General features: G+C 43.4%; 2 protein-coding genes and 2 long non-coding RNA genes across 5 annotated transcripts in view; 3 read left to right on the top strand and 1 right to left on the bottom strand.

Moving 5' to 3' along the window:
• DENND4A (DENN domain containing 4A) overlaps positions 1 to 9,938 on the top strand; it is a 49,004-nt gene extending 39,066 nt beyond the window's left edge. For both annotated transcript variants that reach the window (XM_041419126.1, XM_041419125.1), the window contains 10 exons: positions 194 to 404; positions 1,164 to 1,258; positions 2,044 to 2,219; positions 2,343 to 2,489; positions 2,935 to 3,145; positions 3,391 to 3,645; positions 4,153 to 4,270; positions 4,930 to 5,092; positions 5,959 to 6,023; positions 6,244 to 9,938. In XM_041419126.1, the coding sequence (XP_041275060.1) occupies positions 194 to 404; positions 1,164 to 1,258; positions 2,044 to 2,219; positions 2,343 to 2,489; positions 2,935 to 3,145; positions 3,391 to 3,645; positions 4,153 to 4,270; positions 4,930 to 5,092; positions 5,959 to 6,023; positions 6,244 to 6,380 (1,578 nt within the window). In that variant the 3' untranslated portion in view covers positions 6,381 to 9,938. The remainder of the gene's footprint in view (positions 1 to 193; positions 405 to 1,163; positions 1,259 to 2,043; positions 2,220 to 2,342; positions 2,490 to 2,934; positions 3,146 to 3,390; positions 3,646 to 4,152; positions 4,271 to 4,929; positions 5,093 to 5,958; positions 6,024 to 6,243) is intronic.
• Positions 9,939 to 10,796: 858 nt separating this feature from the next.
• LOC121343704 lies at positions 10,797 to 17,773 on the top strand. Its single transcript, XR_005953735.1, has 5 exons — positions 10,797 to 10,935; positions 13,082 to 13,367; positions 14,540 to 14,712; positions 15,485 to 15,740; positions 17,480 to 17,773. It is a non-coding gene; the product is annotated as an uncharacterized LOC121343704 (long non-coding RNA).
• On the bottom strand, positions 10,852 to 25,227 carry SLC24A1 (solute carrier family 24 member 1). Its single transcript, XM_041419128.1, has 9 exons — positions 24,097 to 25,227; positions 22,709 to 22,768; positions 22,110 to 22,218; positions 15,787 to 15,870; positions 14,121 to 14,221; positions 13,308 to 13,514; positions 12,853 to 12,942; positions 11,837 to 12,003; positions 10,852 to 11,103 (listed from the first exon to the last, which is right to left on the bottom strand). The coding sequence occupies exons 1-9, from the start codon at positions 25,015 to 25,017 to the stop codon at positions 10,854 to 10,856; spliced, it is 1,989 nt and encodes a 662-aa protein (XP_041275062.1). The 5' UTR covers positions 25,018 to 25,227; the 3' UTR covers positions 10,852 to 10,853.
• On the top strand, positions 19,121 to 24,259 carry LOC121343705. The gene is made up of 3 exons (XR_005953736.1): positions 19,121 to 19,170; positions 21,713 to 22,408; positions 24,132 to 24,259. It is a non-coding gene; the product is annotated as an uncharacterized LOC121343705 (long non-coding RNA).
• Positions 25,228 to 26,919: the final 1,692 nt, after the last annotated feature.

Here is a 26,919-nt window from a genome sequence, read left to right as displayed (position 1 = left end):
AATCCTGGTGTAGATATTTAACCTAGAGTGGGACTTGCCTTGTCTTGCATCAGTTCTCAACACAGCTCTGTGATCCTCCAAGGAGGGAGGATCATGCCTGGAATTCACAATTTACTGAGACAAAGAAGTCTGCCCCTTTGTTTTGGGAAATATTTTTGCTTTCCTTTCATTTTCTCTCTGGAACTTTTCTCAGGATCAAAATTCAGACCGAGCAAGTGTTTCATCTCTTGGAGCTCTGGACTCAGAATCTACTTCTCTCACTGATGAAGATGTCTGCAATGATTTTGAAAGTGCTTCTCCTCAGGAGAACACCACATCAGAAATTAAGGGAATTAGCATCAGCAAGACAAGCCTGGAAAGTTCAGCTTCCCATGATAGCTCAGCTAAGCAGTTTGACCAGTGTGGTAAGAGACAGCTTTTGCATGGCATTCATCAATCTGAACAAAAACATTCCAGTTTTAAAAGTTGTTCTTTCATAGTTCTCAGTTTAGGATCATCCTAGTCATTAGTCCTTTTTGTGGAAGAAGTAAATTTTTCTTTTACTACCTGAAAACTCTTACCCAAATGGGAAACCCTTTGAGTCCTTGAGTGTTCATGTAAACACCTTAATTGTGTAAGTTGTACAGCTCCAGCAAACACCCATAAAAACATTGTAATGGTAACTTTATTGGTCTGGTTCTGTTTTCTAAAAGTAGTAAAAATACTTTTTAAAAATCTGTTACAATTTTCTAGAAGCCACTGTTGAAGCTGATTATCAGACAGACTAGATATTTTTTTAATCTGTGATGGATAATTGATCATGACTGTTGTATCATTTTTTTGATGTCATTTGGGGTACAGACAGCACTTCTAGTCCTTCTCTAGTTTTTGTCCACACAGAAGGTGTGGCTATGATTTACTTAAAATTTGTTTCCAAGCTACCAACTGTTGTTAACAAAGAAAAGTGAACATATGGAAATAGTTTGTTGGTAGCTTTTATTTTTGCCTTGGTTGGTGCTGGGCAGATGGCAGCCTCACACCCCACAGTTCTGTACCCATGTGTATCATTTGTTGCATCTTCCATCACACATTTTATTATAACTGCAGTATTGTTTGAGCAGAAAAACACGGTGCTAAAAGTGCATCTTCTGAATAACTGGTACTTTGGGTTTCTTCTTTAACAGGTTCTCTTTCCAAGTTCCCTTTACCTGACAAATCAGAGCTGGTGTCTTCCTGCAGCACCAGCAGTACCAGCGTGTTCCAGAACTACGCCATGGAGGTACAGGATGATTTACTGATTTAATTGATGGACTTGGAGCATGTGTCTTTAAATATGAATACTATCTGTATCTCTGGTGAAGTTCAAAGCTTCAAACTAAAACACTGACAGATGGATATTTCTGTCACAAAGTAGATCTAATTTCAAATCCTGCTCTAGAAAGGTCTTTATTTCAGTCCCATCTTTTGGTACTTTAAGCTTCAGTTCTCAAGAGTTTGCTTTTGGATGCAATTGAATTCAGGCATCTAAATCCCTTGTGGAGATAAATTTGTTCAAAGTGAAAATACCAAGTCTGAAGTAGCATTGAATGTTTAAAAATACAGAAGAGAGAAGTGCCTGTTTCTTGGTGTAACTTCTAGTAAGATCACTCTTCTTTTCACTGTTAGGCTGGTTTGGGTCGCTCTTCATTATCTTCTTTGCTCCCCCCTGCCATCTCCACTGGATTTAGGTTGATGACTGTTCATTTGCATCTTTTTTTTCCCCATTTCTATAATATTGACAGTCACTACAAAAGTGTGTTTAAATTGTAAACATAATTTATGTAGCCGCATAAATATTCCTTTAATTTTATGCTTGCAGATTACAGATAACATGTTATTGTTAATAGAAATATTATTAAACAGCTGGTTGATTTTAATCTGAGCAGCAATAAGAAGATGAACTTGTATGCAAGTGGGAGGAATATTCATCAAAGGGCCAAGATTTTGGCTGTAGTTCAAAGTGCCTTGTGACACAAAAGTAGCTTTGGGAACTTGTTCTAGCGGTTCTGTTCCTGCCCTGTGCAGGTCCTCATCTCGAGCTGTTCTCGGTGTCGGACTTGTGACTGTTTGGTTCACGATGAAGAAATCATGGCAGGCTGGACAGCAGATGATTCAAATCTCAATACCACGTGTCCCTTCTGTGGCAATTTATTTCTGCCTTTTTTAAGCATAGAAATCCGAGATCTTCGGCGGCCTGGACGGTAATAACAATATTTGAATTTTCCTCAATTTTAACTGCATGTATTGGGAAGTGCTTTTTGTTTGGGATTCAGGTTTTTTGGGGGGCTTTTTCAGTTGTTGTTAAGCTTTTGCTTTCCCTGCAGGTATTTTCTGAAGTCCAGCCCTTCTACAGAAAATATGCAGTTCCCATCCCTTTTCTCCAATCAGAGTGGGAAGTCCTGTAACAACACAGCCACTGTTGGCCTCACTACATCCCTGATGTCTGTCCAAGAGGATGTCAATTCAAACAGGTAAACATGCATTTCCTGCCTAGAAATTCCTCAGCTTCTCTGTGCATATGCATGTATTTTAGTCAACTGAAATAAATTTATGTTCTTTGAAGAGGAGAGATTGATTTGATAGAGGATCTCTGTGCTGCTTCTCCCTTATCTCACAGCTGGCCAGATCATGCTTTCTCTGCCTGATATGCACCATTTCATCCTAATATAAAAATTCATGTTGGTATTTGTAATTCTGCAAGTTTTATGAACTCTTTTGAGGATGTTGGTGTTCATCATCAGTACAAGGGGGAATAAAACTTGCAGTGTAGCATGAATGAGTGTGGTGACTGACAAGGCAGAATTCAAGCAGTCAGGTCCATTATTTCCAGTTTATTTCTGTCTCTTTGTACATGTTGGAGAACTCAGAGTAAAATAAAAAGATTATTTTTTCTTCTTTTTTTTTCCTCTCCTCTAGCAAATCTAAGCAACATGACAATGTTTATGCCAGAAGTATCCAGATCCCCTCAGGAAGAAGACAAAATGCCTCCGGGTCAGAATGTACCAGTCACCCTGTAGCAAGGAGCATCAGTACTTTTGGTCCTTTGGAAGAAGATGAGAAGGAAAACCAGAAGATCAGCCATATCATTCCTACTGGTAGCCTGCCTGCTACTTTGCAAGGACCAACAGTGTGTAGTTTTTCTACCTTAAAAGTCATTTTTTCATGTTTGCCATAGATTAGAGATATGTGTAACAGCATTAACCTTCCTAAATTACAGTAAATGCTAGGTTGTATTATTTAAACTAATGCTAGTTCTAGCTTTTAGATGTTGGTATGTGTCATAGGGAGCAAAAGCATTTATAAGACCTTGTAAAAACAGTTACACTCATTACATTAGTTACAATTAATGGCATTTTTTCTCTGTCCCTGCAGGATTCCTTGGGCCTGGAATGGCGCTTGCCCAGTCCTGATCCTATAACAGTTCCTTACCTGAGTCCTCTCGTGGTGTGGAAAGAGCTTGAAAGCTTACTTGAAAATGAAGGGGATCATGCAATAACAGTGGCAGACTTTGTAGATCATCACCCCATCGTGTTCTGGAATTTGGTGTGGTATTTCAGGCGCTTGGACTTGCCCAGCAACTTACCAGGATTAATACTTTCTTCTGAGCACTGCAATAAGAACTCCAAGGTATGGGATCTGATAGGAAACACTGACATGTGAGAAATGGCTGCTTTCCCCTATAGGAAACCATTACATGATTCAGGAACTCTTGGGAATGTCTTGCACTATGCTGAACCCAGTCCTGAATTGGTAAAGAATGTGTCAGCTGAGGGAAGATATTCAAAACTCTGGAACATGTGCTCAGCAGTCCTTGAGGGGGGCCAGTGTTTAGCTCTTACTCATCCCACTGCAATTTGTGATCCTCGGTTTCAAGGAGGATGAGTTGCTAGTCAGTTTTGTTATTTGAGTAGCTAAGCAGTAGAAGGAGGTAGTTTAGATTTTAGGACTGTAGAAAATAGACAAAACATTAATTTGCCATGTCACTGATGATCTCATTGAGATTTAGTTTTCTGTATGTAGTTTTAATAGCAAAGCTTTTTACCATTAGACCTAGAGACATGAAGATACACGTTAAATACAGAACTCCTTTGTCATGACTGTGTAATCCAATGCCTTTGTGCATTCTCCTGTCAGATTCCACGGAGCTGTATGTCAGAGGACAGTAAATATGTTCTTATTCAGATGCTATGGGACAATATGAAATTGCATCAGGATCCGAGGCAGCCTCTGTATATTCTGTGGAATGCTCAGAGTAAGTTTTGTTTCATGTGAATTTTGGTGGTATTTTTTAAGAACAATTTTTCATTTTGAGCCACTGAAGCATGTGTGTTGAGAAAAGATGTCTTTGTGGATAGTTCACACGAGCTACAATACTGGTTTTTGATCATACTGCTTTTTGTCTTGCAGGTCAAAATCGCACTCTTTTGTTTGAGAGTGAGTGTTAAGCTTGGTGTTGCTATTCTCAGTTTTGGGTGACTTGTTTTGGGAGGGAGGCTGGTTCTATGCTTAGCAGTAAATTGCTTGAACAAGTTTTAGTTTTCCAGCATTTCTGTTTCAAATCATTGACTGGTATTGCCAGTGGCTTTTTCTTCACTGGGATGGGAGGAATGAGAGGGAATACATTTCATTGATGCTGATCATCCATTTAGCTCATGTTCTGATTTTTAGAATTTGCTTACTCAGTTTTGTTGCTGGTATTGGATCACACACCTGAAAATAGCTCATGGCCCATTGCATCTATTGAGTTTTCTTATGTGCTTTTTGTGTTCTACATTGATCATTTTTGACTTGATGTTTTATTCACTGCATACATGTCAATATTTTCACAGATTCTGTAGCCTTTTTTTAACAGCTCTGTACTTGTTACACAAAGAATCTGTTTATTCTTACAGCTTTTCTAATGTTTTTCAGCCCAGAAGTACCCAATGGTCCAGTTATTGCAGAAAGATGATGACTCCTTTAACCAGGAGCTCTTGAGGAGTATGGTGAAAAGCATTAAGATGAATGATGTGTATGGACCAATGAGTCAGATACTGGAGAGGCTCAACAAGTGGCCACATATTAAAAGACAGAGGTAAGACCACCAACGTGCCTAGCTGGAGCAGAGTTGGGCAATAATCAGCTTATTAATGTGAATTATATTTTTCTAGTGTGTTTTTTAAAGAAAAAAAAACCACTGTTTTTCACCAGTGTTTTCAAAATTTATCACTCTGGTAAATTTTTTAATGGTAACTTTCACAAATGTAGCTTTTCCATTTTTTTCTTTTTACTTTTTCTTCTCCCTCTCCCCTTTACAGTGACCTCTTTTTCTTACCTCTGAACAATGGGAACTAGGGATTGTGTATACATGTGTCTATATTTTGTTATTGAATGTTTTAAGTGTTTTAAAATAAAAACCCTACACTTACTTCTAGGGTGTACAGAGAAGGAGCTAAGAGAGGTTATGTCTCATATTTAGGCAGGGGTATTTTTCCATTAGCAGTGGAATTGGTGAACATTAGTCCTGTGAATTTTCATTTCTTGCTTGGATTTACTGATTCATACTAGGATATACAATAGGCTTGTCAACAGCTGGAGCATTGACAAGGTGTTTATTTGCTTGTCTGCCTGCTTTTTCAAGCTAATGTGAAAATGCAGAAAAGCAAATTCCTTGCCAGATTAAATTTTGTGGAATTTGGTTGAGTGTTTAAGTGTGTGTTTCTCTCTGCATGCACTTGGTGTAACTTCCAGAGGACCTACCATGGGTGATGTCCATGTGTGAGGAATCCAGGGCATTCTCCAGAGCTCAGAAATGACAGTATTTTGGAGGCACAATCAGGAGTTACGTTCTAAATGCCTGTTTTTTAATAAGTTGTCTTTAAATGCTTCAATCTGTTTTTTATAGAGATTGTTTTGTGCTGTTTCAGTGCAGTATATTAACTGGGGTTTTTACCATTTCAGGAGCCTTTACAGAGAAATACTGTTTCTTTCACTCGTTGCCCTGGGAAGAGATAACATTGATATTGGTGAGTTCTGCCAACTATTCAAATGAGATGATGAATTTATGCAAACTTAGTTGTTCAGCTTCCAGAAAAAAATAATCTGTAGATTAGATGTGTGCCACTCTGTGGTAAGTGCCAAATAAAAAGGACTTTACAGCTATTTTGTGCTGATAAATGCAGCTGCTGTGGCATTTGGGTGGTGTTTTTGAGCTTGCTGTCTAAAGTTGTTTTTCCCTTGCTGCAGATGCCTTTGACAGAGAGTACAAAATGGCCTATGACCGTCTCACCGCTAATCAAGTGAAGAACACTCATAACTGCGACAGACCACCCAGCACTGGAGTGATGGAATGCAGAAAGATTTTTGGAGAACCATATCTTTAAATGTACCTGGCTAAAGAGGTGATATCTCTGACGTATCCCTGTGTACAATAACCACTTCAGTCACAAGGAACATCTCAGTCTTCAGTGTTCAGGAATGTGCGTGCGAAGGGCTGTGGCAGGAGGCCTCGGGAAATTCGGCCTGCCTGCGGTTGTGGAGATGGACAGAGAGCAAAATGGGCCAAATAATATTTCCCTGTCCCTTGTTCTTTCTGCAAATCGGTGTGTGGAGAGGCAGGTTCTAAACAAAATCAGTTCTCTGACTTGGGACAACATATTACGGCTCCCTTTAAAAAAAAAAAAAAATTAAGTAACAGGTGGACAGAAACAATGCACTGAAACTAATGTGAGCGAAGGAAGTTCTTCAGAATCTATTGTTTACATAGAATATTCATGATGTTATGAAGAGCATACAAAGTTGTATTATACATATTTTAAATTGTTTATAGTAAGTTGATATTTTTTTAATTTTTTTAAATTACTGGAGTGAATTTTAAATGGACTTGCTGCAGAAGCAATACAGTGCTTATTTTTTTTGCAGTACACTGCTATTTATAGTAACTTGTCCAGTTACTTTTTGAAGAGTGATTTGTTTTTAAAGCAGAATAGAAAATGTTAACCTTCACCTAGACAGTACTGGAGATCCAGGATTTCTCTCATGAACACTTGGAAAATGTGTTACCACAGCAATCAGAAGGAAGGTATGGTAAATTTTGAAAAACTCTAACAAATACACTGATGTCTCTGTGAAACACTTCTGTAGAAGTCTCCTCTTCCTCTCTTGTTCCCTTCCCTCCCCACTCCCTAGGAAAGGGAAACCACATTGAAGAGTCCTATGGATTTTGTTATGGAATCAGCCCATGTCAGCTGTTGGCATTTGTTGGTGTGGCCTCATTCCAGATGTGACCCGGAGCAAATGCCAGCCTGCAGTGAGTTCTCCATGAGCACGCAGCGCTCCGAGTCTCAGAGGTTGTGTTTGAAGCACTCAGTACAGCACCACACAATGCCCATCCAAAGCTGCTAACTCAAGTACATCCAGCAAACTTGCTACAGGGAATTATAGGGAATGTAACTTACTGGGGCATATTGTGATTACTTAAACATACTTGGAATGTTCTGTCTCTTATTTCCCAGGCAAAACAACTTTCTGTTTTCTCTGAAGAAAACTACTATATCAGTCCTTGTGTGGAGTCATGGCTTTTGCCTCATGTTTTCTTGTTCTAGACATTTAAAAATGTTCTGTGCTCTCAGTCACATAGTAACTCCTCACCAGAAGGCAGACTGCAGGGAAAATATCAGAAGTCTTGCATGGAGGTGGGAAAACAGACATCGAACTGTATAAAACGCCCTAAACAAATTTAAATCATGCTTTAACAAATAGCTTTATTTTAAGTAATCTTAATGATTTTCCACTCCTAATTTTAGTTGTTGGTGTTATAAATACTTCCAAATATTCAACTGTTACATTAGATCTTATATTGCTGTCTGCCTACCAGTAGGTGTTTTTAAAAACATCTTTAGTTTGCAACTGTAATAAACCAGCAATACTTAGGCAGAAAGGTGATAAACTTTAAAGCTCACATTTACTTTATTAAGTGAAATAGAGCGAGCCTTAGAGGCATAAATGAAAAGTAATGCTGCTATGAAGCTCTGCAACCTCCTCCCAGACTTCTGTAAAGTTGTAAGAAGAAGCTGCCCTAAGAAGAAAGGATTTAAAACCTGTAGAGCTGCAGGTATGTGCTGATGATAACTGCAGGATGTAGTCTTGGAGACAGCTTCCATCGGGTAATGCCTCTTCTCTAACGTGCTGCTAATTATGTAGCTGACCTTTTTGAACGTATCCCCCCACCTGAGGTGGAGCTAGCAATGCTACACTTACACCATCTTTCACATTTAATTTATTTTAACAATGTGTGATGCTCTTTTGTACTGCCACGCTTGTACAGTATCCTTGTGCATGAAATGAAGCTCCTTTTTTCACCCAGGTACAAGGTAGAGATACCCTCTTCATTCCTCTGAACTATTGTGAAACAAACAGGCTATTTTTGAACACATTCCCTGTAAGTACCCCTTCGTGTGCATGGCTGCTCTGTACAGTAGGAATGCTGCATTACCACGGAAATCTTGCCTCCAGTAGTTGCTGTACTTAAGCTCATAGCTGGGTGTGCCGTGGGGAAGGTCGTGTTCCCAGCTCCCTGCAGTTCTGTTTCCCATTTGCCACTGGGGCAGCCACTGTTCTATAGGACCTTCAAGCCATGAAAGGAGAGAGAGCAAGTGCTTTTTCCAGAGCTGCCGTGGGGTTAGAGGGGCTGAGCTATGACCCAGCTTCCCACTCCCATTGCGGGGTGGCCGAAGAGCCGAGCCCGGTCCCCGTGCCCCGGACACGGCGCAGGTGTGGGGGCAGCCCTGTCACACGTGGCCCTTCCTCCATCCTACTCCCAGCCTCCTCGTAAGGACTTCCAACTGCCTTCAGACTTCCAAACCCAACCAGTTTTACTTCTTTGCAACATCCCCCAGCACTGTCAGGGAGTGGGTGCTGCCCTGGGAGCAGGGCTGTCAGCCCCTGTGTTCTGCAGCCCCGGCGTGGCTCCCCTGAAGCACTGCCAGTGTTAATTTGGGTGTGCTTTTAAATTATGCTATCATGTAGTAGCTCATCAAGTGAAATCATTATACTTAATGAATTGTTTTACAAAGTCTGTTGCAAGTCAGTCCACTGTAGAAATATATAAAAATAAAGTCAGAATAACAACATACTGTAAGTGGGAAATTTTCCTCATTCACATAACAATGTTCCAAACATATCCTGAGGTCGATAATTTTTAGAGCATCGTACAATTCAGTGTTGAAACAGTTTTCAAATCTCACTTTCCTTTATTAGAAAAGCAATTTGATTATATTTTCCAATACCACAAAGATGAATAAATTAAATATTTGAGACATATTTTCAATTTAAAATTTTGTATGAACTGAATTTTCTCCTTTTGTGTACTAAATAAGGCTTATGTCCAAAACCTGAAACCAGGGTTTTACATTTGCAGTGCAATATATATTTTGCTTTACTTATGGTTCCACTGGAATAATTATTGGAGATTAAATACTGAAATGTGAATAGAAATTGTGCTGTTTCTCTGACACTGCTGTGTCCCATTTGAGAAGGCTTGCTGTTGGTACAGTTACAGCCTGATGAATTTGACTTCCACAGGCAAACTAAATGATTTGTATCCCAAGAAAGAGAAAATTCCTGCATGTAAAATCTTAGTGTAACAAATGGGAAATGCAGATAGTAATAATAGAGAGGGGTATTTCTGGATATTATCTCACTGGGATTTAAAAATGGAACTTTGTTAGTCTGCAAGCAGCACTTTTTAAATGAACGGTTGTAGATTTGTAAATATGTAATGTTTAAATTTTATTTACCAAAAACCAGTATGTTGGATGTTTGCTTTGGTTTGTAGTTCCTTTAAAATATGCAAAGTCAATGTTCACAATGTTAAGGTTTTTTTCTGTCTCATCCAAAAAAAAAGAAGTTTTACAGTGAGTCAATAAAAAGCTTAAAATCTTTCTGGTTATGTTCATTAACATTTTATTAGATTGATTAGAGTGACAGAAATGTCTGCAACTCCTAACCCTGTTGTGTTAAGAGTTAACCATGAAGTTCTCAGGTTTGGTGATGTCAGTGGCATTTTTTCATCTTGTCTGTAGAAGTCAGTGTTAACAAGAGGAATTCCTGGATAAATAATCTGTAACTGTCAGAAATTAGTGTCAGGATGAAAACAAACCCCCAGCATTCAACTCCTTGTTCTATTTGATTTCTGGCTTTGGTTTTGATTAGGGGTAATGTGCCTTTTAGTCTTTTTGCAGGTAAACCCAGGTGACATCACACTTGTACTGGTGGCACTTGACAGGAATTGCAGGCACTGCATTGCAAGATCAGGTACAGGTCTGAAAGGAGCTCAGTGCACTTTGAGGGAGTTCTCTGCTGGGCTGCAGCCTGTGTGTCCACACAGGGATTTTAGGCAGAGCAGTTCCATAAAGGCCCAGGCACAGCAGTCTGATTCTCTTCCCACTGAACTAAAATTCATTTATTTCAGGGAGTTTGAGCAGTTCACTGACTAATTTAGAGCGTGTTCCTGAAAATTTCCTATAATAAGTAAATATTATGTGGTGAAAATCAGCTCCTTTAACTTGAGAGGACCAGCCATAGTGAAAATTTGATGCACCTAAATTGTATCAGCCTTTCCACAAGTGCCTGAAGTGTGTGTTATTTAATATTGGTCATTTAATACTGTTCTGATCCCACAGAAAAACAGAAGAGGCTGACACACCAGTTAAGACTGATTTATTTTTGAGCATGTTAAAGGTATCTTATTTTCAGTAAGTTTGTTACAATTCTGTTGCTTTTTTTCAGTAGAACTGCTACCTCAACCCCCTTTTGACGTTGCTGGATCCTCCCAGACATTTTGAAGTGTTCACATGTCATACAGATACTGGGCAGGATATCATCTTGTCCTCTAACATCACACTGATGATCAGAAACACAAAGTAAAGAGCAAACATGGTGAGCCCCAGTAATTTGTTCATTTTCCATTTACAGACAGCAATAGAGAGAATCACAAACAGGAGCATGAGGAAAAGGAGAACAATTGCACAAAACAAACCATTGCTGCTGACTGCCACGGGGCTGAGGCCATTGAAGATAGAAAAAAGGAACCAGGGAACTGGCAGGCTGCAAGGAAGGGAAAAGTAATTGAAATAAATGTTTTAAGGCAGTTCATTATCTGCATCATAACTAAGCAATCTTTCCAAAGTGTTACAGGGGAAAAAAATGCATTATTGTATTCAATATAGCTCAGCATAAATCTAAACTGGATGTTTTTCCTGTCAAAACTGCATTTGGATAATGCTTGCACTATCATAATGCAATCCAAGAGTAACATGGTTTGAAAATACTTAAAAATTAAGTGCCTTGGGGGTTTGGATAATGCTTGCACTATCATAATGCAATCCAAGAGTAACATGGTTTGAAAATAATACTTAAAAATTAAGTGCCTTGGTGAGCTATAATAAAGAAATGTCCTGATGGTTTAGGGTGGGAGATCCAAGCACTGTTACTGACCTTCCCCAGGAGCTGAATGTCTCTGAGTGATCAGATAAGGCTCCTGCCTGTGCAGCTTGGACATTAGCCAAAAATGTCTTGCATTTTTGTCTTGAAAATTTGGTAATATTCTGTTGATTGGCAATTTTGTGAATTGGGTGAAGATTGTGGGCTGAGTTATAACAGTTTGTCTTTCCTGGCTGGGTTTGGATTGGGGTTAGGTTTCTTCAAAAGGAACTGGTTGCTCAGCTGCCCTTCACTTAACTACAGCTAAAATGAAATTAACTGTGGCAGGTTTGGTTTCAAACCAGGTAACTTTGTGTTTCAGAAGAAATGCAGCTCTTAGCATGGCCCTGGTACTCACCCAACAGTGATGTCAAAGATGTTGCTGCCCACAGAGCTGGACACAGCCATGTCCCCCAAGCCCTTCCGGGCCACGATGACACTGGTGATGAGGTCAGGGATGGATGTGCCTGCTGCCAGTATGGTTAATCCCATAATTTCCTCTGATATCCCAATTGTTTCACCAACCTAATCAAAACAACGTTGGGTAGGGCTGTTAGCAGTGGAACGTGGAGTGTAATTGCTCTGTGCAGTGTTAGGGTTTGTGCCATATTTGAGTTAAAATATTCCAAGTCCCAAAAATGTGGCAGTATTTTCCTGCTTTATAGGATTAAAAAGTTCCATTTTACTGTGTCTGTTGATTCTGGATTTGCTCTGTAGTGTCAGAAATCTGACCATAGTGATGCCAGCACTGAGCCAAGGTCAAGTCAGCTACAGCACAGTTTTCCTGTCCTCAGTCCTCCCCTTCTGGATGTTGTCTACCTTTGCAAATTTAACATCAGCTGTGCAAGATCTAAGGGCCTTTGGAGATGACAGTCCTTGGATTTATGGCATGATCAGATCTACTCTGCATGTGCAATATATCACTCAATACAGACTGGGGGGCTGTTACTACCAGATGGAAGTATTATTTCCCAGAATACCAGGTGAACATTAGATGGGGGAGTGAAGAACATTTAGCAGCTTCCAGAATCAGAACCTGTCTTTTCCTAGAATTTTAATTAGGTAATGGATAATTATGTTCTGCACAGAAACATTAATTAATGAAAAGTCAGATTTGAGATAAATCTTGATGGTGCTTTTCCTTTCACTGATGCACAAACTCCCTTGGAAGCTTTCAGAAATGAATGAATCTTTGTCAAATCAAAAAAAGGACATCAAAAATTCCCTTTTGGGTTCTAACAACACAAAGTTTCTACTGTTGTGATGGATGACTGCAGCTGTAATTCATCAGATAAAATGCCACAGTAACACTGTCCCCTCTCTCCATCTCCTTGCTCTGAAATGGAGGTTTGCAGAAAGAACAGAACCTCTCACCTGGTGAGCCCACCACACCATGAGATAAGAGAACGCAGCAATCCAGAGGATGGATCCAAAAAATGTGATGACAAAGAATTTTTTTGATTCCTGTTGAAATCAAGTTTGAAAAGAAAAAAGAGAAGTTTCAGGGAAGTTAATAATCCCCATTGAAAACTATTCACCTGAAACACTTCACTGCAATTGATTGCTTTAACTTGGACCCTGGTCTCTGTTTGCTGTTTTTCAGCTTGATTGGGTGACCTGTAGTTGCTAGAATTTGTGGTTTATTAAATTAAGTCTCTGGAATGACATTACACTGCAGCTGGGGCTCCTGTCCCACTCCCTGCAGCAGTAACAGCCCTTCAACTATGAAAAGACTCCAGACATGGAAAAATGGACCCAGGGACTCTGGCCCAGAGGAAATCTGTAGCTCAGTTAATGACTCCAGGAGCAGAAGGAAGGTGGATTCTTACCGAGTTTCTGACATCAGGCAGAGTGCTCCAGAGAGGAAAGACAATGGGAAAGAGGAAAAGGTAAATTGCTTGTTTTGTCCTTGATTCTGGCCATTCCAGAGATAAGGGCTCATCGTTTTCATCATCCTCTGTGCTGTCACCATCACTGTCCTCCTGGCTCTCAGAGCTGCTGTTATCTGAGGTGTCACTGCTTGACAGGGGGTGCACCTCAGAATAAAAAATAAAAAAGCCAATATATTTTCACAGTAACAAGGAGCTGCAGTTACTCACTGTGGCCTCACCTGAGCAGAGCTCACATTTGTAACCTACTGAGGGCAGCCACAGCTCTTGTGGGACAGGACCCAGGCACACCCCAACCCTGCACCTATGTATTGTTAACTAATGGGCATCCATTAACTAAAAACCACCCTTTAGAAACAAATATTTCATGTCCTTGAAAAATATTTTTTTTTCATTGGAACTGCCAAATAACATCACCCAAAAGGGATTTGGGAAGCAAAACAGAACACTCTGCTGGTGAGCACAGGACAGGCAGGTGATCTTATCTCCCCTTACCCTGGAGTACCCTCAGAAGAGTCACTTGAGGGGACAATACTATCCAGTGTCACTTTGTGTCGTAATTTGGACCCAATTTGTGTTTGTAAGCCAAAGTGTTTCAGCCAACATCTTAGATTACTACACACAGAGCCTATTTATAGATGCCAGTGATATGGGTTGGGTCCTGTCCCAACAGCTCTGGAGAGGGAAGAAGGAAAGTACACGTGAAGGTCAGCCTGGGTGGGCACTTAGTGCCTGTGCTCCTGATTTTGATACCTGTCCATCCTGTGGCACATCTCCCTTCTGTGTGTCTTTGCTGGGCTCAGAGTCACTGGCAGGAGTTACCTTGACGCTGCTTGGTGCTTTCTTTCCCTCTTCTGCAAAAGCAATAAGAAGGAATTTTGGTTTCAGTCATCCTGGATGGGTGGCCACCATATCAGGGCACCACCTTCCCCGTGAGCTCCCTACCACAGTGGTGGCATTTCAGGTTAAATACCCTCAGATTGCTTTGGTTTGTTGTGTGTCCTCCCTGACTGCTGTGATTGCATTTGGTAAATCTGGGCAGAATTTGGCCCACGTGGAGTAGAATGAGACCTTGGTGCTTCTCTGACCTTCCATGCAGAACTGCTGTAAGGGGTGGGGAAATGCTAATTACCTCATCTACAGCTGGTGGGCATTTCTTGGTTTCCTTCTAGATTCTGAAGATTTTATTAAAACCATCCAAGGATGTAAAGCTTTGCTTCTCAGGTTTCTCCCCCAGCTCCCCCCTCCCTCCATAGAGCACAGCATTCTCCAGGGACCTGATACTCTTCAGGGCTTCTGAGAAATGACCAGGATGTGCTGCCAGACTTTAATCCCTGATCGTTTGGTGGGTATTCAGAAGCAAATAGGAAAGTGCTGACACATACAAGGAAATAACTGCAATGTCCTGCTGTTCCTGCACTAACCTGCATAGCCAAGAGGAACACAGAAACCTCTGTGGGAACAGAGCAGAAATATGGATAACACAGAGCAGGGTTGAGGGAGTGAAGGCAGTGTGACACACACCAAGAATTTACTTGGGTTTTAAACAGTGTTTTTCTCAAGTTTGGGCTCATTCACCTGCGTGAGGCCCAGCATTGGGAGGTGCTCAGGTGCCTGGGTCGTGTGGAGCTGGGACCTTCCACACCAAAGTTTCTTGGTGTTTAAAATCTTCAGCCTTGCTGGCAGCAAAAATCTGTGTTGTAGCACAGGTCAGCTCTGGCTCCAAGGCAACCTTTGTGTCAGGAGTGACTGACAGAGGGCAGGTCTAGGTTAAATGTTAGATTAGAAATGCTTCCCTGTGAGGGTGGGCAGGCCCCAGCACAGGTTGCCCAGAGAAGTTGTGGCTGCTCCATCCCTGGAAGTGCCCAAGGCCAGGTTGGACAGGGCTTGGAGCATCCTGGGATGGTGGAAGATGTCCCTGCCCATGGCAGGGGGTGGAATGGGATTGGTCTCTTAAGGTTCCTTCCAACCCAAACCATTCTGTGATTCTATTAAAGGAAGGGTGCACAGGTCCTTGGAATTGATACAGACACAGTGTAGATTATTCCCTCTGGAGGAACCTTCTGTGCCCTTCTGCAAGCATGTGAAGGTTCTTTCTTTTAACACCTCATTTGCAGGGTCTGCCAAAGAGCATCAGCTGTCTGCAGTGCCCTGATTTCCCTCCTGCACTGTTCCATGGCCATTTCCAGTCCATCCCTGCAGCTCTCCCTGCCCTGCCTCACTAACAGCTCCTCTGGGGATGGCTGCTCCTGCCTGCGTGCATCCATCGATTCCTGCTGCATTACACCAGCCATCTGTGCCCAGAAACAGCACAAAATTTGTGTTACACCCCAGGGTTTCCTCGCCTGCCCTTGGGCTTTGCGTGCTGGGAAGGTGAGTGCACAACAAGGCAAGCAGTGCTGGCTCTTCCTGCACTCACCTGGCTGGGAGCCTTGTCCTTCCAGGGTCTCAGCCTTGGCCTTGGCCATGTTGCTCAGGATGTCAACCCTGTCTTTAAATTTTGCTGTGGGTGAGAAGGACACAATCATCAGGGGCTGTCACTGCAAAGCCACCCTAGACCTGCCTCCCTCAACACACACATGCTCTTGTTCCCTCCCTCCTGCAGCCAGTGCTGCCCCAGGGATTGTTCTAGCTGAGAGCCCAGGTTTTGGCTGCTGCTAGTTGGTCACAGCTATTATATTTAACAGCTTAGTGCTACAGCAATTACACCAGCAATTTGACATAGAACTATTTAAAGAGAATCTAGAGTAATGCTTAAAGTTTTAGCTTTTGTATTTTCCAGATTCTGTACTGCATTAGTGTGTGACTCTGAACCTCATACAGAGTGTTAGCAAGCTCTCCTCACAGTTCAGTCAGACAAAACAATCCTTTTCTAGCTCCAGAACCAAGGACACCATTGCAGCTTCAGGCCCAAAAAGTACAAACAGCAAATTGAGGAGAGCAACCTGGGAGGATGGGACTGCATAACCTGGAGCTGTAGTTGGATAATTAACCCCAATACGGGAATGGACCAAAACTTATAAAAGTATGAACATGTGTGACCTGCTGTCCATCTTGTGCATCCACAAGCCAGGCTCTTGTACTGCCCAGGTGTATCCTTTGAGGCCTTTTAAGAAATCCCTACTTTATTCCTGTCTAGCCTTTGTTCTAGCTAGCCTCTCAAGGCATCAAGAGGAATGAGACATCCTTTTCAGGTCAGTAATACAAAGGATATCTGTACTTTATAGGAAGAAAATGCAGAAAGCACAGAGGGGGAGTTTCAGTGCGATATCATCTTGTTCACAATGGACTATTGATTTTTTTTCTAGGCTAGATTATGAGCAAACTAAAAATTACACCTTCCTCCTGCCATGTGACTGTTGAAGAGGCTTTAGGGTGCTGCTTACAGCCTGGGGATCTGATGGGAATGGAAAATAAACACTTTTTATGTTCCAGTTCCCTAGAAAATGATTGATTTTTCTAAGTATACACAAGTGTCTCCTGCTGGAGCTGTTCTAAATTCCTGGTATCCAGGTTCAGCATGGTTCAGGCTGTCTGAGAGATGTTTTTCACCAGCACAGGTCTGGTGCTCTATTTCTGGGACTGCTGAGATCTTCTTCCACTGTGAACCAAGCTCTGCCTTACTCAGTTGAGCTGCTTTTTTACTGGTTTACAGTGAACTGTGGAACTTGGTGTCTCTAGAGTTGTTTTTTACACAAATATCTTACTGCTGACTCTCAGTGAAAGTGAATGAGAATGGGCTCAAAGAAAAGCCCCATTTTGCTCTGATCTGTGTCCTTTGTTGAGCTGCACACCCAGTGACTGAGGATCACTGGGTTTGCACATGGGAAGTAGCCAAAAGAATTGGCCAATGCTGTGTTTGGCTTGCATGCAGGGCTGTAAAATAATTTTCTCTGAAAGTTTTATCACACTGATTTAATCTACTGTGTTGTTGACTATGCACCCAGAAGGTGCAGTTGTCATACTGCCTCAAGGGCAGGGCCCTCCCATTTTATTAGTCACAGTGACACTGAGATAATAGAAATAGCATGTCCAGCCATGTGGGCAGAACTATTGTGCTGAGCTGAACCTTGTGAAAATCAGTAAATTCTGCTGTATGTCCAATAACTCAGACAGGAAGACCTCAGGGAACAAGTCCTACTCCTGCTACTGTCAGAAACATCTTTCACCAGCTGGGATTTCCACTGAGCACTGGAATGGTTGGACTGAGATGAAACCATCATGGAGTACCAGAATGGTTTGGGTTGGAAGGGATCTTAAAGGCCATCCAGTCCTACCCCTCTGCCATGGGCATGGACACCTTCCACTATCCCAGGCTGCTCCAAGCCCCATCCATCCTGGCCTTGGACACTTCCAGGGATCATGGGGCAGTCACAACTTCTCTAGGCACAGTGTTCCAGAGCTTCACCACCACTGCAGGTGAGAATTTCTAATCTAAATGATCATTTCTTCTCCTTTGAAAGACTGGCTGGGACTCAAGGGCCTGACTCTTCCATGCTCCTTGTCAATATTGAAGATCACTGGAGGGGATGTGAAATGTTGGCTTCCTTCCCCCTGTGCTTCTGCACGAGCACATCCCTCAATGCAGGGATGACCTTTTGCTCCCAGTCTCCTCTCAGCACTGGGCAATGCATCCTTCTGTTTGGCTTTTCCCTGAAGCTGCTGCAAAATCTCCTGTCAGCAGGCTCAGGGCGGTCAGACTCAGCCTGAGATTATGGAAATTCAAGCTCCTGACTCGCTGCCCTCAGGCAGGCCCCAGGCTGGGAGCACCGGGTGGAGCCCGGAGCATCTCTGTCAGGATAAACAGATTAGGCCCAGGCCTCTGTCCAGTTCTCAGGAGATCAGCCTCCTTTAAAAGGGTGTTCATTCCTCTCACACACAATTCCTGCAGGAGGGACTGAGATTGGAGGCAGAGCTGGCTCCAGATCTGCAGGTCAGCACGGGGAGGAAGGATGTCCATGTGCTGGATCGGGGCTGTGCTGGATCAGCTGTGCAGAGCAGTGTCCCTCTCAGTCCCCTGGGGCATTCACTGCTGGCAACTCTGTCCCCAGGGCTGAGAGCCCCTCACACAGGACGTGTCTGTGTCCAGTGGCCCTGAGATGCTCTCCAGGAGAATTCTTGTCCTATGAATTGACAGCATCAAGGATGGACTTCAGGTGGCAGCTGAACTTCTATCTTGAATTTGGCTCTTACATTTAATTCACTCTTTGGCTCTAATATTCAATCTAACAGGATTGACAACACAATCAGCAGGGATGATTTTTTTTTCTTTGCAATTTGGCATGAACCTGAAGGATTTGGAGATTCTGCTGTATAAAAGTGGAAGTATAAAAAAAGTCTTGTGATTCCTTTTTCCCCTCTGGATCTGGAGTGCTAATGAAGCAAGGAGAAGCTGCAGCTGCCTTCAGCCTTCTCCAGCCTGCAACAGTGCCCACTGCTCTGGTCTAATTTCCAAAATCATTACCCTGTTAACTGGGGCATAGTGAGGGCAGGCAGCTCTGACAACCTCTCTGCTGGAGCCTTTTGCTTCATTCAAAAAGAAATGTAGGCTTCTTCTTTGTTCCCTGTGTGACTAGAGTTTAAAGAGTCTGGTGGTAAGGCTAGAGGTTCAGAAATGAGAGGGTTCCTGAGCATTTCCAAAATCCTCACTCCCTTTACTTCCCCAGCAGTTCCCCTTGGTGTCTAATGGGATGATCTGGAAAAGATCTCACACTCTTCTTCTACTCATTTTCACAGGAAGTGGGGAAAAGGACAAAAGAACAAATTTGCTAGAAATTGCTAATTTTAAAAAGGCACATTCAAGGTAAGAAGTTCTATCAAAAATATACTTCAGGATGCCATGTAAATATTAGAACTTCTAAAGTAAACATGTAGTCTCTCTGAGACAAAGACTGAAGTAATGATACCTTCCTAATACAAAAAGAAATAACCCCACATTCTGAACTCAACCCACTAAAGAGGAATTTTGTTTCACACAAGTGGTGTTGCAGCTTTGTGTTTCACACTTCTGCATTTCCAAGACCTCTGCCCCTGAAATTTGGGGTTGGAGGCCCAGTGCTGCAGCTTTTCTATATTTTGGACCTTGCTGCCCTGAAACCACTTCTGTGCTGCCCAAACAAAAACCGAGGGCAGCCAAAAGAAGGAAACCCTACAGAATCCTGATTGCAGCAGGTTCAGCGGGGAACTGCTGAGCAACTGTTGGCAACCTTTTCCTTCTTGAGTGTTCATTTCCACAGCCTGTAAGTGCTGATGCTACAGGCCTTGGCAAGAAGGAACAAGGGCCCTTGAGGAAAGATAAATTGCTTTGGGACCATCTTTTATGTGGCAGCCTAATTACAGAAATGTGCCTGGTACAGAGAGTGCTGCACACACAGCAAAGGGAGGGACAGTGCTGGTGATCCATGGCAAGCAGGCACAGCTGTCCCCAGGGCCCACAGGGCTGCAGGGTTGTTAACACAGGACTAGGAACTATTAACATATCAGAACATAAGTCCTCATATGCCTTGCCATGTTCAAATCCTTTTCCAGATCCTTCCTTGGGATGTCATTCCATCTCTTTGGCCAAGCTCCTCAAGGCACTTAGGTTTCCCAGTTTATGCATAAATTCCTTTTCTCCAAACTCTCTTTCTCTTGTCTTCAGGTAGGAAGTTATCAGATTAAGGAGTATCTCCTATAAGACACACAGGATTTGACACATGGCTCCTTGATTTTTGAGTGCTGAGCTGTTGTAATATCAGTAATTTTATTGTTATATTTTGTAAGGCAGTGTCTCTTCTCGCAGCCTCGAGTGGAGCAGGCACGTACCTGGGGCAGAGGCTTTGCCATTAACTCAGTGGCGTTATTAAAGTAAAGGCTCTGGGATATAAAACCCTTCAGGAGAGGCTGTGGCAGCCCATCCCCGCACGGTCCCCGCGGTTTCAGAGCGGATACACACGGTCACACTCCCATCTAGTGGCTGCTGCACACACACAGGAACTCGCATCCTGCCGGGCTGCCCGCAGAGGCGTTAGTTGGATAGCAGGAAAAATTTCTGCACTCAAAGGGTTCTCAAGCCCTGGCACAGGGAGTCACCATCCCCGGAGGGGTTTAAAGGATGTGTAGATGGAGCACTTGGGGACACGTGGCCTTGGCACTGCTGGGGGAACAGTCGGACTTGATGATTTTAAAGGTCTTTTTCAACGGAAATGGTTCTGTGATTCTATGCAATGAGTAGGGAAGTTCTCTTTGAGGGAAGATCCAAACTGGTGCCCCAGTCCTGTTTGTTCCATATTCACAAGGCCTGGGAACAGCAGCCTCTTCAGCAAGGACAGTGGAAAGCTCCCAGCAGCCTATTCTGGGCTGAACTGGCTGGGGCTCTCCTTGACCTTGGCTGCCAACCTCAGCCCCCCTCAGCTCTCCTTGCTGAGGGGTCCCAGAGTTTCATCAGGGCACCAACCTGGACCAGAAAGCCAAACTTGGGGTGGCCCGGGTGGGCAGATACTGCACAGACACATTTAGAGGTGTGGGAAGGATAAGAAAGTGCTGGAAGGTCTCTGAGTGGCAGCAGGACCCTCAATTCTGGCACTTTCTGATGCTCAAGGCAATGGCACATCCTCTTGTAAGGTTGTGGGTCTATCCTGGTGCTGTTGATACAACCTTTGGAGGCACAGGAGGCAAGGACAAACCCTGATGAGTCTGGCTTTTGTTAGGCTACTATTGATAACACATCAGGTGCCTTCACTGGAATCTGTCAAAGCAGAGACTGATCTGCCTTGCTGTCCTCCTCCAGCCTCCTTTGTTCCCTCGATCAGTTTGGGCAGCTGGGATTCTGGTCTGGAGAGTCCTCTTTGTAACCTCTGTGAGGGACACGAGAGGTGTTGATCTGCTTAGCTTCAATCTCTCTTTGAATGGACAGCAGATAATCTCTTTAGAACAAGTAGGGCAGTGGAGGGGTGGGGCATGTGCTGAGCAAGGAAGGAAAATCTTAAAAACTTTTTTTTTTTTAAATGTGCTTCACTATTTCTTTGAAAAGAAACCTCCACAGTGTGACCGGATTAAAGTTAATATAAAGCAACACATTAAAAGGCTGTGTACAAAAACCCTGGTTCTGGAGATGAGGCTTCTCTGCACCCTGGGCAGTTTAAAAGAGGTCTTGGACCTGAGCTGGTCATTCCCTGGCCCTGGGGAGCCAGAGTTGTGGGCACACTTTGCCATGGCAGTAATGATTGGTGGGCTTTTAGAGGTGTCAGCCTGAATCACACAGAATTGCCCTCACCATCATGATTAGAATCTCAGCTGGGATTTTAACCACTGTCAAAAAGAGAATTCTTCAAGGGTTTTAACCTCTTTTTGTGCTGCTGTTTCAGGGCTGGGATGAGGTCTGAGCTAAGAAGTGGAAGATGTGACGTGCTATGGGACAGAGGAAGTCTGTAACTCACATTAACTGCCACTGCAGTCAGAGAGACAGCAGAGATGGGGGATGCCACCACTGCCAGGGACCCCAGCAGCAGCAGCTGCCACCACAGCAGTAACCAGTTTGGCACAGGAAAAGTAGATATGGCAGGACCAACACATGAGGTGTTTGTCCTTGCCAGCCACGCAATGAGAAGGGGCACATCCCACTGTCACAGAGCTCCCCACACCTAACACTATCTGTGATGCACCCCAAGGGTGAGTTGCTGACCCCAAAATACTGATTGTATTCCCAGTGAAACCACTCAGAGCTGTGAACCCAAAGCCCTCTGGTGTGGAGCATCCACTCACCTTCTGCCAGGGGGTCCAGGGTGTGGATCATGAGCTGGACGATGGTGCCGCGCATCTGGGAGTTGTGCAGGGAGGCCGAGCTGCTGCCCCGCTGCAGGGCTGGCCCAGGCTGTGGGAAGGCACAAAACCACTCAGTCCCAGCTTCTTTGTCCTCTACATCAAACAAGGCCTCTCCAGGCCATGGGGCAGCAATTCAACAGCAGCAGAGGAATCTGCTGTTCAGTGTTTGCTATGGGAAAGGACAGACCCCGCCAGCCGCTGCTATGGCAGCCCAGGAAGAAATTTAGCCACGAGACCAGGTAAGAAGAGTCACTGTCTGAATTTCTATGTGACTGTTTTATAGCAGAGAATGAACAGCACTCTTCTAGTTAAATCCACCTGGGAAGCCTGAGCTGTTTCTTAAATTTTATAAAAATGCCTTAAAGGACAAGACTCAGCCAGGTGTCCTCTTAAGCAAACTGTGGCTATTGTGCCTGATATGATACAGGCTTTGGTCCAGGTTTCTTGACACAGGAGTTGACACTTTTATTTGTGACCTGACATGGGGAGAGATTCAAAATACCATGACTTCAGATCCATGTAAAGTTGCTTAGACCTACCTTCAGCTTCCTCCCATCTGGTGGTTTCATTGTTCCATCATCTACAACTGCCCTGCTTGTCTGCAAGCAATGAAGAACAGAAATGACCAGTCACCTCTGCTGCTTCAGGATCTAATGATCCTTCAGGCTGCTGCCTGTGGGCAAGTGGCACAGCTGACACAAATGTCCATATGTGCTACTGAAAGAGCTGAAGCCATGAGCCTCCTTAAACCCATTGGCTTCTGAGAAAAACAGGATTCTACTTAAAGCCTCCCAGTGAGGATGCAGGCACCTGGGGCAGACTCACAACTGATTCCTGTAGCTACAGACAGATCCAGATTTCATCCCCAAACATCTGTATCCTTACTCATTTTCCAGCAGAGTGAAGGTTCAAAGGCAGATTTTTTTACAGATTAGCATTACTTTCCATAATATCTGTGATTAATTTTTCCCAAGGGATAGGTTCAGCAGCTCTCTGTCACGCTACTAAACATTAGTGAGAGTTCTCTGTAAACTTCAAGTGCAGGGCTGGATTCAGTCTGTGATGCTTGGTGATGTCCACAGTGATGTGTGTGTGTCACTGCAGTTTCTTGCACGTGTATCCCACTGGAATGCAGCCCAGGAGCTTTCAGGACTCCTGGCTGTGAGCACTGGCTGAACAACAAACCAGGAGTAGGAAACAGAATGAGTTTCTCAATTCTGCACCACTTCAGCTGTCCTCACTCTGCTTATCTGCTTCCTTCCTTAAATGATGTGGAGAGCCAGGATCAGAAGGCAAAGCATGCCTGAGGGCTGGGGACACATCTGACTAGCAGAGCATGCAGTGCCAGGGGACAGTTTGAAATCTGCTGGCATGGAATTGGGTTTGGGCACTTCAGTCTGTTGCCAAATGCTGCCCAGGAGAGCAGGCAGTAGTTGCTAAAGATGCCAGATGCATTTCTGTGCTGCTGATCAGGTAAGGAGTGATACCACCAGCATCCCAGCAACACATCTGGCTTCAGAGAGGGAAAAGAGAATTTCCTCCAACATCTCTCAGCTGCAAGAGGCTGGGACAGAAGCCTTTTCTACCCTGTGTACCAGAATTGTCCAATTTTACTCCCAGACCAAAAACATATTTGTGCAAGTGTTCTTTCTGAAACTTCTGAACAACCAAATAAGCAAAATCCCACGCATCTTTGAAAGCAGCTAAGAGATATTTAGTAATTGCACAGGCAGAACTCCCTTTTTATGATGTTCTCCAGTTTCTTAGAATCTCTCTAGTTTGGATTTCCCCCACTTTAAAACCATAATTATTAACCAGTATCTGTATTCTGATATAGATACTCCTTTGTGAAGGAGATGCAGTTTTTATTTGTGGTTTACACTAAAAGTTATTTCCAACTTGCCCTCTGAACTCTAAGGACACCAACCTTCTGCATATGCTCTGCTGATGCTGCCTGCACAGCATTTAGCTTCTTTTTCAGCTCCTGCTTCACCCATTGCTCCAGGAACACGTTCTGTTTCATGGTGAACACGTATGCGGCATAGGCAGTCAGTAAAAGGAGGCTTTCCCACCAATCAATGACACTGTCTAGGAAAAACAGGATGAGCATCAGTAAGTCTACAATGTAGAATGTGATGTCTCTAAATAAGGGCCACCATGTCAGGTGGAGTATCTGCCTCGAGAAGAGGGCACAGGTGCCAATGACAAAGAGGATATTAAACACTGCTGAGCCCACAATGGTACCGATGCCGACATTGCTGTGTGAGATGAAGACACCTATAAGGGACGTGAAGAGTTCTGGTGCTGATCCACCTGCTGCCATGAAGGTGGCTCCAGCCACATCTTCAGAGATCTGCAACTTCTCAGTGATCACTCCCAAAGCAGGGACAAAATACTCATCACACACTATGGCCAAGGCCACAAATACATATATCATGCCAAAGATGTGAAGTACAACCCACCCTTGCCTGCGTTCTTCCACACTGAACAGGTCTTGGGGATATTCTCCTTTGGACTCATAGGGTGGTTTTTCATCTGGGGAGCTTTCACTGGCATTTTCTTGCTGTGGTGTTGTACCCACTGACGTGGTGACGGGCACAGCTGGCTCAGGATCCACGTAGATGCAGTGCCTTATTTTGGGTGCTGTGGCATTGCCTCTTACAGCAGTCTTGTTGCTGGGGAGCTCCCTGGAGGTCACTTTGGCAGGGTCTGTGCGTTGGGGGGCTCTGTGTGATGCTGGAAGGGCAGAGGGGCTGAACTGGAGCTGGCAGAAAGAGAGGACCAACACTATGGCAAGCAAGAAAAGGATTCTGTTCCTCCGTAGCCGCCTCCTCCGTGGTAAATGCATTTCCTAAAGGTTCAAAACTCAGAGCTGTGTCCAGAAGCCACTGAAGACTTCACTTGGTCAGCAGTTTGCTGTTCTGGAGCATCAGGATTGGAACTGCACAACACAAAATGGGGAATCCTGCAAAAGAAAATTTGGTGTGAAAAACAAAGTACTGCAACTTTCCACCATTTGGGCAGCAACACTTCACTGACTGCTTGTCTATTTTTCAATAAAAACAAATGAACTTAAATGAGTAAAGAGAGATCTAGATCCAGGTTTCAACCTATTTTTTTATATGACTGTAGGCTATGCTGATTAATAATCAAAGGTTTGGCTTAAGAGAATGGAGTTGGCTGAGGCAGTCCAATCCAAGCTGAATTCTGGTTCCACCAAATGCCCATATCCAGGAGCTGTTAAGGACTGCATTGACCAGAGTCCAGTTGTTCTTCTGTAACATTATCAATTGGGTCAGTGTTGTGCAGGAGGAGTGGATACGGCTTCTGTCAAGGAACCAACTGTAAATTCCTAAAAATGATGCTCTGAAGACGAGACCAAGCTGTTCAGACCTCCCTCCTAAACCAGTTATTCACCAAAATAACCTCAGGAGGATGGAAAGTGGTTTAGATGTGATGCTGCTCCATGGCTTTCCAGCCTTTCACTCCCCAGGAAACCATCCAAGGAAGGGTGAGGTTTTTCCTTCAGTTTCAGCAGAGGGTGAGGAGAACGTGGTTCTAGTAAAACTGGGGGTGCTGAGCAGCCATTTGTTTCTATGACTACATCTTTCCAGGGCTTTCTGTAGAAATCAGAACTGGCAGATTGGAATTGTAATAATACCTTTTATTAGGGGGTCATTAGCATATCTTGCATAATGTGAACAGCATTTAGAAAGGGAGAGACATTGTAAATGTCTGAGTGACAGTGCCTGCAGCTGTGACAGCACAGGGACAGGGATTTGGGGCTGGACAGAATTCACTCTTCTGCACTGCTTGAATGTTTTACCTTAGAATGACACTCTTCATGGATTATTTTTTTCCCCAGAGTGGGCATGTTACATTATTCTTTAGCTGTGAATTATTCTTTAGCTGTGAATCATAGTTTTCTAAACCATTCTCAGATAAGCTCTTCATGCAAGTTATCACACATTTACCCTCTTGCATAACACCCAGAGAAGTTATCAGCCTAAATTTCTTGCAAAACAGGCAATGTTAATTTAAATAGTTGGGAGGATCACTAAGGCAACAGTAAGAGAGGGTCATGGGAGTGCCTAGATAAATAGATGATACAAGCTTTGCTTTTCATACATAAAAAACCCAAAAAAATACATGTGGCAGAACAGCACAAGAGGTATAACAAATTGCCCGTTAAGAGAAAATAACTTTCCCTAATAAAGACAGGTGAGTTAAAAGGATGGCACAGAGAGAACACAGTTATGCACACACTCCCATTTAAATGCTGATTTTACTTCTCTCCAAAATGAGCTGCTTAAAAGATGCTTTGTGAGCAGAAAGAAATCCAAAGCTAGGATGAGTTCTAAGAGCTCTGCAGCCTTTCACAACTCCTGACCAGAAGAATGCAGAAGAATTGTTTTGTTAAGTTTAGGTCAGTTCCTGATGAACTCCTTTTCTCACCTCCTGTCTCAGTAACACGAAATCCAAGCAATCACACAAACCTCCCCAGCCTACCTTCCAAAGGTCTGCCCAGGAGGAAGGGGAGTTCCAGGAGCTGGGTGTAGTGCTGGAAGCTTCTTTGGTACTTGACAGCCAGATGGGAGATGCTGTTGCAGAGAGAGGCAGGTGAAAATGATCCCATTTTCAGGATGTCCCCTCTGCTGGCAGAGTCCTGGAACAAGAGGGTCAGGTGTGAAGGACATGTTAGTGGAGGAATTCCCAATCCAGTTTAATACCCACAGCCTGTAAGCAGATT

Source organism: Onychostruthus taczanowskii, unplaced genomic scaffold (genome assembly GCF_017590055.1).
Source record: "Onychostruthus taczanowskii isolate IOZ18803 unplaced genomic scaffold, ASM1759005v1 scaffold6, whole genome shotgun sequence".
Taxonomy (NCBI): domain Eukaryota; kingdom Metazoa; phylum Chordata; class Aves; order Passeriformes; family Passeridae; genus Onychostruthus; species Onychostruthus taczanowskii.
The sequence above is the reverse complement of the archived record's forward strand: the minus strand, read 5'-3'. Positions and strand labels throughout refer to the sequence as shown.